Source organism: Mercenaria mercenaria, chromosome 2 (assembly GCF_021730395.1).
Source record: "Mercenaria mercenaria strain notata chromosome 2, MADL_Memer_1, whole genome shotgun sequence".
Taxonomy (NCBI): Eukaryota; Metazoa; Mollusca; class Bivalvia; order Venerida; family Veneridae; genus Mercenaria; species Mercenaria mercenaria.
In genome coordinates, this window is record NC_069362.1 from 29,819,360 (window position 1) to 29,831,712 (window position 12,353).

Sequence of the window (12,353 nt, forward strand, 5' to 3'; positions counted from 1 at the left end):
TAAAACTGGAAACAGTAGATAATATGAAAAAAAAATTGTTACATAAAGTTGAAATTAATAGACTATATACTTAATAACTCAAATTTCTTAAGCTAAGTTGCAGTTGTTTATTGCATTTGAACTACATTTATACAAAGACAATTTATTTTCGGCAAGTTATTTAGCAGTCACTGAAAGTCAACCAGTTTATTGAAACATTTACCACGTTATACCCTGAATGTTGGAGGGACAGTCTGGATTTTGCGTGAATAAATAGGGAATAGACATCGAAGGAGGCAGTCACTTCTAACAAGGTCTGCAGCAGTTGCTATATAAACATATAGCGAAATCGCCTATACATGATACTACGATAAAATATAAATAGCTGTACCATTACACCATACGGTTGTAACATGACTGTGAAATTCTACATGCAGACTAAATACTCTACTTTTTTAGTGCTAAGTATTAGTAATAAAAGGTACATTAAATTTTCTGAAAAAAAAAAGAAAATTTCTAAATGATGAATTTATTTGTTTATATTTTTACCGTAAGAAAATGTTCCAGCCCGGTAAGTTTCAACTTCAGCATCGGTGCATATATCTAGTTCTATATCTGGTCGTGAGCGTAGTTTACAATTTCTGCGTTTTAGGCACCAAAAATGTCAACTAGATTCTACTTTGATAGTAAATAAATCATAATTCATGTTCCAATCTTTCAGACTCAAGTGTTTACGTTATTATATATGCCGCAATGTTCTGGCGTGTATGTTTCAGTGCCATCATATAGGTGACGTGTACTATATTTAGAAACTGCATATATAATTTTCTAGCTGAATTATTTACTTCTGATTTCTATATCCGACCTTAAATGTTATTAAAAATAACATTTTCACAGCAGTAACTACTTAATACTTAATTGAAATTTACTGAATATCGGAAAATTCCGTTTTATGCAATGCTTTCCATTCGTGGGGAGGTTTTTATAATAGCATATGACCAGCCGAATGACGTATTCAGCTAAAATGTAGTCCCGTAAAATGCGAAGAATTTGCGTGGTTAGAGACGAAATAATAAATATGTTCTTACACTTTTATCAGATATTTTTTTTGTGTCTGTTGAGGCATAAAACTGTTAAGATGTAATATCTATAACAAACATATATATGAATTAAAATATTGAACCAGAGCTCAAACCTGCATACAGCCTCTGTCAACGTTGTTCGCGTGACGTATGTACCTACACCTGCAAAACGCTTATAAAAACTGTTTTAATCGTTAATCAACACTGAGAAAATATTCGTCAAGTAGGAACATGTAAATACTATTTGTAATAGGATATAATTGATATGTGTGGTATTTCACTAAATTGATATATAAAGAAACACCAATGTAAACGATCTTTATGACCATTTATTTCATTTTTGATAACAACATCGATTGAAAGTACATTTACGACACAATACATAAACAAAATTAAATTCAAAGTCAAACGTGAGTGTAAGTCAAGATACCCAGGAGTGGGGACACATAACAACGCTATAAATCAAATGATTTTGTCTTATTTTTCTGTTTAAAGAACACAAATGTATATCATTACGGTGTCACAAAAACTAGGCTAAAAGAGTTTTTTTTTTTTAAATATTTCTTATACGGAGACTAAATAGTGTATCATAATTAAGATTTGATAAACTGTCAAAAGGCTACTTGCAAATGTAAAAAATCTTGTGTTTGAAAATGGTCTTCTTAAGCTATTATTATTACTATTTTTAGCAAACTAATAAAATAGCTATGTCGTTACTATATTCATATACAAATAATGTTTCCGAAACACTACGGAATATTAAAGCATAATTATGTTCCTAAAAGTAGCCCCATGCGTACTAACAATTTTACTTTTAAGATATTTTTTTTTTATTTTTAGAATAAAAACTGACAAGTCTCAATAACAGGGCAACGTGGTGGATTTGAAGGCCTTTCCACAATTTATAAAATGATGTATAGGATTATAAATACACTTAATATGATATCATCGTTTGAACGTTTTCATTAAAACAGTTCATAAAGTAGTAGATTGTATTTCTCTTAAAGCTAAGTGTAAAAGCAAAAAATAAATTAATTTCTCATGTCAGTTTTAAACATAGTACATCTTGTTTGCATGATCTCACTTAGTAACCAAAACAGTTTCCTTTTATGAATGGCAATACACATATATTTAACATATGCAAATATCATAAAACATCTAAAAATTTGCTAAAGAAAGCGACTGAATTGTTTTCACTGGCAAAAATGACCAAGACTCGAAATTTACTTTGAGTTGTTCGGGGTAATACTGTAATATTAATACAATATATTATGATTTGTACTAAAAGTATGTTCAATGTTGGCTCTTTAGAAGACTTTTAAAATATCTGAATAAAAGTGGTCAGTATATTTATAACAAAAAAATCAACGTTTCTGTTCTCTTCTCAACAAACTATGCTATTTTTCATGTCTAACATGTCTTAGGTCATCAGCATGGAACAATAAAAACTGTTTGCGTAAAAGAACCAGAAATATTTTATGTTTACAACATGCAATTTGTTTTTCTGTCCACACTTAATACACTTTAACATCACATAAATAATCAAAATTAATAAAAGAGTATTCTGGAGCTTTATATATTTTTGTGAGATATGATAACAGAGATTTGAATATATATAATCTGTATAATAGGTTTTGAGTGCTCTAGTATAACACAATAAACGTAAGGCTAAATGAAAGATAAAACACATATTTAACATACACAAATATGAAAAATGAATGTGAACGGTGGCAAACATTGATCAAAATTTGAAATTTACCTCGCGTTTTTCGGAGAATAATACCATGTATAAGAGCTTTAAAATTTCATATATCATGATTTAGACTAAGAGTAGATTTTATGCTGGTTCTGTTTAAGACGTTATAAAGTGGCCAATTTACTTATTAGGCACAAAGATACCAATTGATCTGTTCTTTACAAAGTATGCTGACTGTGCATCGTAGATAATCGGTATTGAGCCAAACAAATTGCTTTTTGTCAAAAGCGAGTAATCATTTTTATTTCCGAAAAAACAATATTTATCATATATACAGTTCAAACTAGCTATTGTAATCCAAAGATATTGCCCGTTTACTTCAAGATAACCAAAATTCATATATGTGTGTGCATGGGATAAACATAAAAGCAATTAGAACTCCATTTCCTTTAATAAATAGTATTCTAACACGACCAGCGAATAACCTACATACATGTAGAGCAAAATCTATCTCGGGTTATTCTGCAATAAACCACTCGCGTGCAATGACGTCATCAGATCCAGGTGCGTAGCACGGTCGTACAAAGTAGTTACCATTTTTTCGAACACTGTTGATACTAGACTGTCGTGTTAGAGTTGAAATAACAAGTTCTCAAGTGTGATTTATCGTAGAATCACCCTAGTTTTCCGTTCTTATGCGAAACAATATATCACTCAGGCCTACGGCCTTCGTGATTTATTCTTACGCACAAGACTCAAAACACGGGTTATTTCGAACGATAAACCACACTTTGGAACTTATTATTTCTTAAATAACCATAATAATAATAAAATGGTGTTATCATTTTGTGTTTCGGAATGCCGTGCCCTTACTAAATTGTCAATTTATTCGAATCATTACAGAGGGATCAAAAGCTAATTTGTTAACAGATAAAGTTTTCAATTGAAGTAAGAGAAAGGTTTTAATATAAAGAAATGATGCATGATCAGGGTGCTGGGCATGACCAAGCGGGGTGGAGGAATGACGTTGGGGAACAGAACAACTTTGCATGTTGATTAATATTCATGGAAGGTTTGAAAAAAAAAATAATAAATTTTTAAAAAGAATGATTTTTTTGGAGGGCGGAGGGGAGGGGGAGGGGTGTGACCAAGGTAAGGGGGTGTCTAGGTGTGGGTACACAATTTCACATGTTTATAATGAATCTTCATGGAAAAGAATGAAAGAAGTTTTATGAAATTCTACCAATTGGTTGGTTTGTTATGTACAAATCAGTAGTATGTTGATTCATATTTATTTCAAGTTTCATTAATTTCTACCAGCTAGTTACTGAGAAATGGCTGCAGAGGTGGATTTTTCATTAAATCAAGGGCAATAACTCTAAAGGAAATTGAACAAAACAAAAATTGACGTGCATCATCCCAATATGTTGATTCATGTGTATTTCAAGTTTCATGAAATTCTACCAGCTAGTTTCTGAGAAAAGGCTGCGGACGGATATTTTTGGGCATTTTTCATTAAATCAAGGGCAATAACTCTAAGAAAAATTGATCAATCCAAAAAAAAAAAAAAAAAAAAAAAAAATGACGGGTATCATCGCAGTATGTTGGTTTTTGTTTATTTCAAGTTTCATGAAATTCTACCAGTTAGTTACTGAGAAATGGCTGTGGACGCACGCACGCACGCACGGACACACGGACGCAGTGACGGACGGACAACGCCATTTCAATAGCCCCCTCCCGATTTCATCGGCGGGGATAAAAAAGAATTAAAAGCGTTAATTTTCTGGGCCAAAACGTACCTCAAACACATCCGGAGAGAAATGCAACGCAATTTAAAGCAATCAGTTTCATTTTCTGTAATAAAAATATTATGATATTACCATTTCTTTCTTCTGAATACGTGCCGAACAATTGAAAAGAAAAGAAAAAAAATACATAAAATGATTTTAAAAATTTACTTTTAGTATTTATCATGTTTCGTTCAGCACTTAATACAACAATATATTAAGTATCTTATCAAAATACTTCATGATAATTGAAAGGAAAAAGGCAAATGAAACAAAAAAGGAATTAAAATTAAAAAACAAGACTTACATGATGTAGAACGTTCAAAAGACAACAAAACATAAAATGTTGCCATGGTATTGTAAAAACAACTAAAGACTATATTTTCATGGCTTAAATTACAATATTGAATATAATTAAAAAGATAACTGATACTATAAATGTATTTAACCCTCTTCTATAGAAACATAGACAACAACAACAAAAAATATGAACCAAATTTGAATAGAAATCTTGTCTTAGAAATATATATTTTAATAAGTCAACATCTAAATATACCCTGACTTCTTGGTTTGTTTACAAATGAGTTTTGCATTTGAAGCTAGTAATCCCTTTGCTGACATTTTAGCATTTCACCAATGGCTTCAGTATTTCACCGACCATATTAATGTCTTGTTTTGTTTCAGTATTTCTGGAAAATCCAACAGGTTTTTGCCCGATTCTGACTCCTCCATATTTCTGAAAAAAGATGTTAACAACGAAAACAGTAAAAGCACGTTTACTTATGTTTGCCTTAGTACAAACCCATGTCGCTAACTTGAGATTACAACTACGAATAAAACATACAAATTGCTTAGTGTCCAACAAGGAAGATACTAAGAAAACATAAATGGGTTATTCAATGTTTTTGTAATTTAAAGAAACTAGCAGAAAATGTTTATTTTGTATGATTTTTTATTAAACTTTAACAAGGCTCTTGAATTCAATTTATTCAACAAATTCAATATGAAAAGTCACTTAAATAATATCCTATACGTAATACGTATGAAAACAAAGAATAGGTCACGTATATCTGTATGCTGTAATAAATAAACAGTGCGAGTTCATTTGATATATTTGTACAACACGATCCCGTTTAAGACAGTGCTGGGCAACGTCTTGGGTATTGTACAAGTCATTACGTCTTATAAGACTCAATATCATTATGTCACCTAGTATTGTTTTCTTTCCAAACATACTGCATATCTTATTAACTTCTTTTTTCAACATTGTGGGCAAAAGAAGTTGAATAAAATGGTGTCACTTGCGATAACTGCAATCAAAGTGGCACACACATTTCAAAATCCCTTGATGAATGACATCGTTATGGACCGGACACGAAACATATCCAGTTAACCTTTGATTTCTAAGTGTGACCTTGACCTTGGAGCTAGTGGTCTGGGTCGGACGGACGCACGGACGGACGGACGGTCAAACAGTGCAATTTTAATATGTCCTTCTTCGGGGGGGGGGGGGTATAAAACAACATAAATTATGAATTATAAAATCTTACGAAATATATATGTAGGATTTGCAAGTCAAACCATCAATTTGTGAGTAAAAAGAACGTAACACCTAAACGGAATGTTTGAAGTTATCTTGTAAATGAAAAGATACGTGGTCTAAACGTTGCACAAGTACTGTGTCAGTATAGTTGGAATCATTAAATAGATGAAAAAGTTATTTTTTCAACGGATGAAAGTTTACGATGAACAGGCTCAATCAAACCGAGCCTGCAATATTTTCGTTTTTGTCGTGTTGAGCGACCTGTGAAGTTTCCACTTTTTCTATTTTGGATGGTAAGTGTCAAATGCCGGCTTCCGTGAAATGCGCAAAGCGTTGGTTTGGGTACGTTTACGTATACAATCTTTTCAATTAGACAAAACAAATCACAATTCGGACACAACTCTGTCCACTCGATAAAAGTATCCCCAGGATGGAGGAAACTCGATAAATTTTTATGACTATAATGGGTGCATATATTTAAATCAAAACTATACCTAAAGGGCCTTAAAGATAACACAACATATTTTGACATTTCGCCGGTAGAACAATAACAATCAGCATGGGAAAGTAATTCATATTCGAATAGATGTTTTAAGCAATATCATTCAATTGTGTAAAATTAAATAATATATACCCTGTTTGATGGTATGTATACAAGCACGTGTTCGGCACTAATGTCTTTGTAACACATCCCGTGTATGTGATGTAAATGCAGGCTTTTAAAAACATCAAGAAAAATCCAGAGTAGGTCGTCAGGCTTCAATTTTAGGACAGCATCGCTCTTTGGATTGACGACATCAAATTCGAGTTTAGGATCTGGAAACCATATGCCGTAACATGCTTTCCGAAAACCCTTTCTCTGTCCTGTATAAACAAAAGTATATAAGAATCGGGACCAAACATGTTATGTTACTTTTCAACTCTGTCTGCAAATCAATGGTTATAATCATATAGTATGTTAATTATAATCCGATAACGGAATTTGGCAACGGGAATTCTTTGTGAATTATTGTGTTTGTTTGTGTGTTGTAACTTGATTGTTATAGTGGTATCCATTCTTCGACATCTTCGAGACGCTGGTGAAGTCAAACACTTTAAGTAAAGTAAAAATCTATAAGGGCAGATCATGGCAGATACGTACTACTAATACTTTTTGAGGATAAATTCATGTATATGCTGAATAAGACATGCATGTCAAAATGCAATTAGCTGATATTTATGGTACAAAATACTACGGGATTTCTACGGAAGTTCTTGTTTACTTGAATGCGTATCAACTGCATAAGTAACCAACATGTAAATCAATTTTTTTATCTCATTGTAAAATACCTTTTACATACTCCGGTATACTTTGTTGTTCGTTTATGCTTGGACTGAATTTCTGAAAAAGGAAATTGACGCAATTGTTCTACAAGAAGCGATGTTCAATTCAGTTTGCAAAGTAACAAATTAATATAAAAAAATAAACATGTTCTCTTCCAGAAGTTGTTTAGGGATTACAAAAATAAAATCTAGAACTTTGGAATAAAAGTAGTACTTCAGAGACTTAAAGGCAATACATGCAGAAGGCAAACACAAAATAATTGTTCATGAATTTTTACCTTGCTACTTATTATAGCCATTATTGTATACAAGAACGGGTTAATGGCAGAATTAATCGGTAGTACTAAAACTGCAGTCCATGCATATACCTCACCAGGTATGGTATGTCCATTCAAAGACAGCATACCTTTATATGAAAACAAAAGAATATATTTCAGCTTATTTGTACTACCCGCTAATACGGATGGCATGTATATACGAGTTAAAACCGACATTTCTTTAGTGAAAATGTTCTTTTTCATTTAGATTAATATAAACAAAACTGCCAGTAAATTATTACATTAGTGGTACCATCGAATTACATTTTAGTAAATATATAGATTTTATGGCTTGAGGCTAGTCAAAATACTTCCTCGTAAAGTAGGACCTCTTGTCAAAATTGAATATTAAATAATTTAAGAAGAATTAGCAAACACCTTAGAGCAATGTTATGTATTTTTTTTTAGATTTTCTAGCATACAGATATACATCTTTTGCTTTACGCTGTTCAATCAATGTCGTAACATTGTCTATTCGTGTTGTAAATTTAATTCGGTTAATCATAATGACGTATCAAACGTCCATATTTTATTATGAAAATACTAGTCATACCATTATAAATATAATTAATCATTTTCTTTCAGAACTAACCTAACAATAACTATTTCTCGTTGCGATGTTGTCACTCTCAGAAAATAGCCGCGTTGTACAATTGATTTCGAAATATCACAGAGGTATGTTAATAATGGTGGCATCTGTGGTAACAAACGAATAATTGTCAAAGGTACATGCACAAAGTAATATAGATAGTATTATTTACATACTAACCAATAGTGAACGAGGACTGCCAACAAGAATTTTAAAAATAAATTTATGCATACCCATGCATCCAATCGGAAACCAACAAGCAAAATCTGTCGTGACAAGAAGTAACAAGTTCCTGGCAACTTTCAGATCATTCCGTCTGGCAGAGCTTTTCTTTTTCATCACTGATGACTGATGCCGAACTTCATAGTAGATCATTGTTTGGCCAAGTGCTATCATAATAAATGTTATGAAATTGAACCCAATAAAAACAGAAATGGAGTACAACCATCCGGTAGACCGATCTTTTGTAAGTGGTAAAGCTAGGCACACGCCGGATTTCGAGTAGAACTGATCTCCGAAATAACTTGACTGAACAATTGGTAAAATTGCAACAAGAAAACAAACAATCCAGCAAGACAGGGCCATCATTTTAGCAAGATTTTTTGAAATTCGTACTGATCCAAAGGGGTATTTAATAACAAGAAGTCTGTCTACAGTAATCAGACAGATAAATAGCACACTAGCTTCAGACGACACGGTAGATAATACTCCTGCAAGGGTGCACCAAGCGCTTCTTCTCCAATACTCATCTTCTTCAATATATCTATTAAAAAAAACAATAATCAGGGGTAATAGTAGAAAACAAATACAAGAACTATATAAATAAAACTAAACATACTCTTTATGTCTGTCATCAAGTAATGTTAAATAGAAATCTGTAAATGTTCGTATTTTAAAAAATACCATATAATTCAAACCATTACAACAACACTGATATCAATACGCCTGTTTAAATTCAGGAAAGTTATGTTGGACTCAAATGAGTATACAGTGGACTTCTACAAAAATGCTAAATGCTAAGATTTAGATCTTCAGGTTTTAGACAAGAAAACAGGCCATCTTATGGGTCGGGTCATTAATAAGAAAGTGCTCAAACTGGAAAAAATGACCCCCACACAATGTTTCAAGCATATAACCTAAACCCCAAGCCTGGAGATTTTAGAAAGACTTTCGAAAATAATTTCCTGTATAAGGCTATGTAAATCAAGTCGGCCATTCCGGGACAAAGTTTAAACCGACGGATATGATTTGAAAAAACCTTGGCAGAGAACAACTTCAAAATACTAAATGTCTTGACTTGTCTCTGTCTTGACCACCATTCAATAAAAAGCATATAATATTTCAGCTTAGTGTCTTACGGTCTCTGGGTAAGCGATTTTCCCTTTATTCTAATATAAGACCATGCAAATTAAGTTAACTCCGGGACGGGTCATATTTTGACCCAGGAACACGATCTGAGCAAATTTGCTAGAGAATCAAAAACAATCTCACTAACCAATAATCTTAGGTTTTGGCATTGCGGCGTTTTTTTGTTTTTTTTTTTTTTTTGAAGAAGAAGATCGTAGGTTTTTCAGGTTTTTTTTGCCGTGGCAACTAAACTGATTTGTGAAATGGAATTCTTCAAATAATTTTGTAGTGGACTTTTAAAGTAAAATATAATCCAAGTTTTATCAAACCCCAACAAGTGGCTTCAAAGAAGATGTTGGTGAGGGACTACAATATCTCAACCTGCCTACTCAAGTGAGGTAAAAATCCATGACAGTCATAGACAAAGATGTATTTAATTATATGGTTTTCTTTACTCTAATTACTGACATTGGTTACTCACCTACCGCGGTACACTCTGTCAGCAATGGCAATTATTAGCATATACATTCCCATTAATAAATCAGCAACAGCAAGATTCGTCACAAATATTCCATACACCATTTTCAGACGTTTTTCGTCAAAAAAAATTCGAAACGCAATGGAGAAGATATTTCCAGAAATAGCCAGTATGCTGATGATCCAAAGAAAGAATTGAAGTGAAGTTCGCCTCATCAAATCTCCGCAAGACGAAAATTCATCTCTGTGTGGAAAACAGTTTTTCTCTTCCAGATAAATTGGACGAATACAACAGAATTTGTACTGTGGTGTTTTTAGTTTCTGTAAGCCTACCAAACCATTGAACATTGCTTTACCAAAGTTTTTGATTGGATTAAAGGTTATATCCAGCTCATTAACTATCAAACGCTCAAAAGCAAAGTCTTCCACTGTTTCGATTAAACTATGTGACAAATCTAATTTTGTAAGGTTTAATCCACCAAAGCTTTCTTTAAGAATAACGTTTAATGTCATGTAAGAAAGAGTTATTTCTTTTAATGTCAGGCCATTAAAAGCAGTTGGCTCAATCACAGATATCAACCTGTTTCCCAGAAGATGCAACATCCTCAAATATTTTAAATTCTTGAAAAGATTAGATTGGATAATAGTAAGTAAATTATAACTTAAATCTAACCTCAATAGATTTTTGGTGTGCGAAAATGATTCCTTTGAGATTAATTCTATATTTGAATATGAACTATTTAGTTCTATCAAAAAGAAAAAACTCATTTGTATATCTAGCGTTCCGTTCAGTCCAGAGCAATGACTTGCATCCAAAATGCGTATGGAACTTGACAAGAAGTTAAAGACGTTATACGACTGGCCTGAACAATGAGCTGTATAACCGTCACATGTACAATTATTCGGACACATGAAATCACACAATTCTTCATCGTCTCCATGTGGACACTGTTGCTTTTTATCACAAACCTTCGACAAAGATATGCATACATGGCTGAAGCTACAATGAAAAGCGTTCTGGCACACTGCATAAGCTGAAAGTTAACGGTCATTCATGATAATAACAATATTATTATTATATGGTAAGTGAATCTATTAGAAATAATTTTAGGTTTCATTTAGGTTGTATCATTAACCACCTGGCTGAAGTATGTAGAATAAATTCATTCTACCTTAAACATCCTAGATAACTGTCAGTCAGATTGATTCGTATTTCTTTAAAAGATAATTTCTGGATGTAAGACTTTATACTGACGTCTAAAGCGATTATTAGCGAGTGAAGTGTAAATGACGTTCCTACTAAAATAGTGAACACTTTCTTATGAACTGATAAGATTAACTAAATGATGAAACTGAAACATTGTAATCTGTATCAAATAAAATTTAAAACGGTTCCGCAGCATGTACTCGAACGAAATATAAAAAAAAAAATGATTTATTCAAAAGTATTAAAAATAAAAAAATACAAAGGCCACGACTCTGACTGATAGGTCAGCATTGGATACTTTGGTTACCACATACTGCAAGCAGTTGAGTAATTACTTTGGTTCCAAAGGACCTGAATTTAACTTGTGAGAAGCGATGACCAGGTGGCTAAGAAATTGGCTTTTCGACTTTAGTGTGTTAAGAACAAAAGAATAAGCCGCACTAAGGTCACGAACACATCTTCGAATTTTACACTAATACCGTTATTTAAAGAAATCGTGTTAGGCCAAAATATGTTAGTTTAAACTAAACCATTTGAATTTGTCAGACAAAACTAAATGGTAGAACCTGGAAACCTACTTTAGTACAAATTACGTTCGGCAGTCGGGAATATGAGTATGAAAATTCGCGACCGGATTGAAGTCGACCTTACCGCTGTAAATTTCCGGGAAAAGTAATGATCCTCCGCTCCTTAGAACCTTCCAGCTATTGATCCTTATATATTTTGACGATCTGTTTAGTGCCAAAGACATTCGCAATGCCTTATTTAATGTCTCGTCTCTTTGTACTCTAAAATTGAATTTTGATGGTAACGCCTTGTTAAATTTGTTTAGCATATTTTCGTCTTCCTCCGTCAGCCTTCTGTTTTGTAGAAAAATTGATACTGTCTCATTTGCATTATAGAGTGGTAATATCTCTTTCAAGTCTGTCTCAAAGTTACTCAATGAAACATTATATTCGTCCTGCATTCTCCTGATTGCGGGTATGACAGAGGCCACGGTATGTGT

The 12,353-nt window shown here is 32.7% G+C and overlaps 1 protein-coding gene across 1 annotated transcript; it reads right to left on the minus strand.

Annotated features, from left to right (window-relative positions):
• Positions 1-3,570: 3,570 nt before the first annotated feature.
• LOC128548429 (G-protein coupled receptor GRL101-like) lies at positions 3,571-11,259 on the minus strand. The gene is made up of 6 exons (XM_053523198.1): positions 10,145-11,259; positions 8,550-9,079; positions 7,689-7,816; positions 7,417-7,468; positions 6,722-6,951; positions 3,571-5,280 (listed from the first exon to the last, which is right to left on the minus strand). The coding sequence occupies exons 1-6, from the start codon at positions 11,050-11,052 to the stop codon at positions 5,167-5,169; spliced, it is 1,962 nt and encodes a 653-aa protein (XP_053379173.1). The 5' UTR covers positions 11,053-11,259; the 3' UTR covers positions 3,571-5,166.
• Between the last annotated feature and the right edge of the window lie 1,094 nt (positions 11,260-12,353).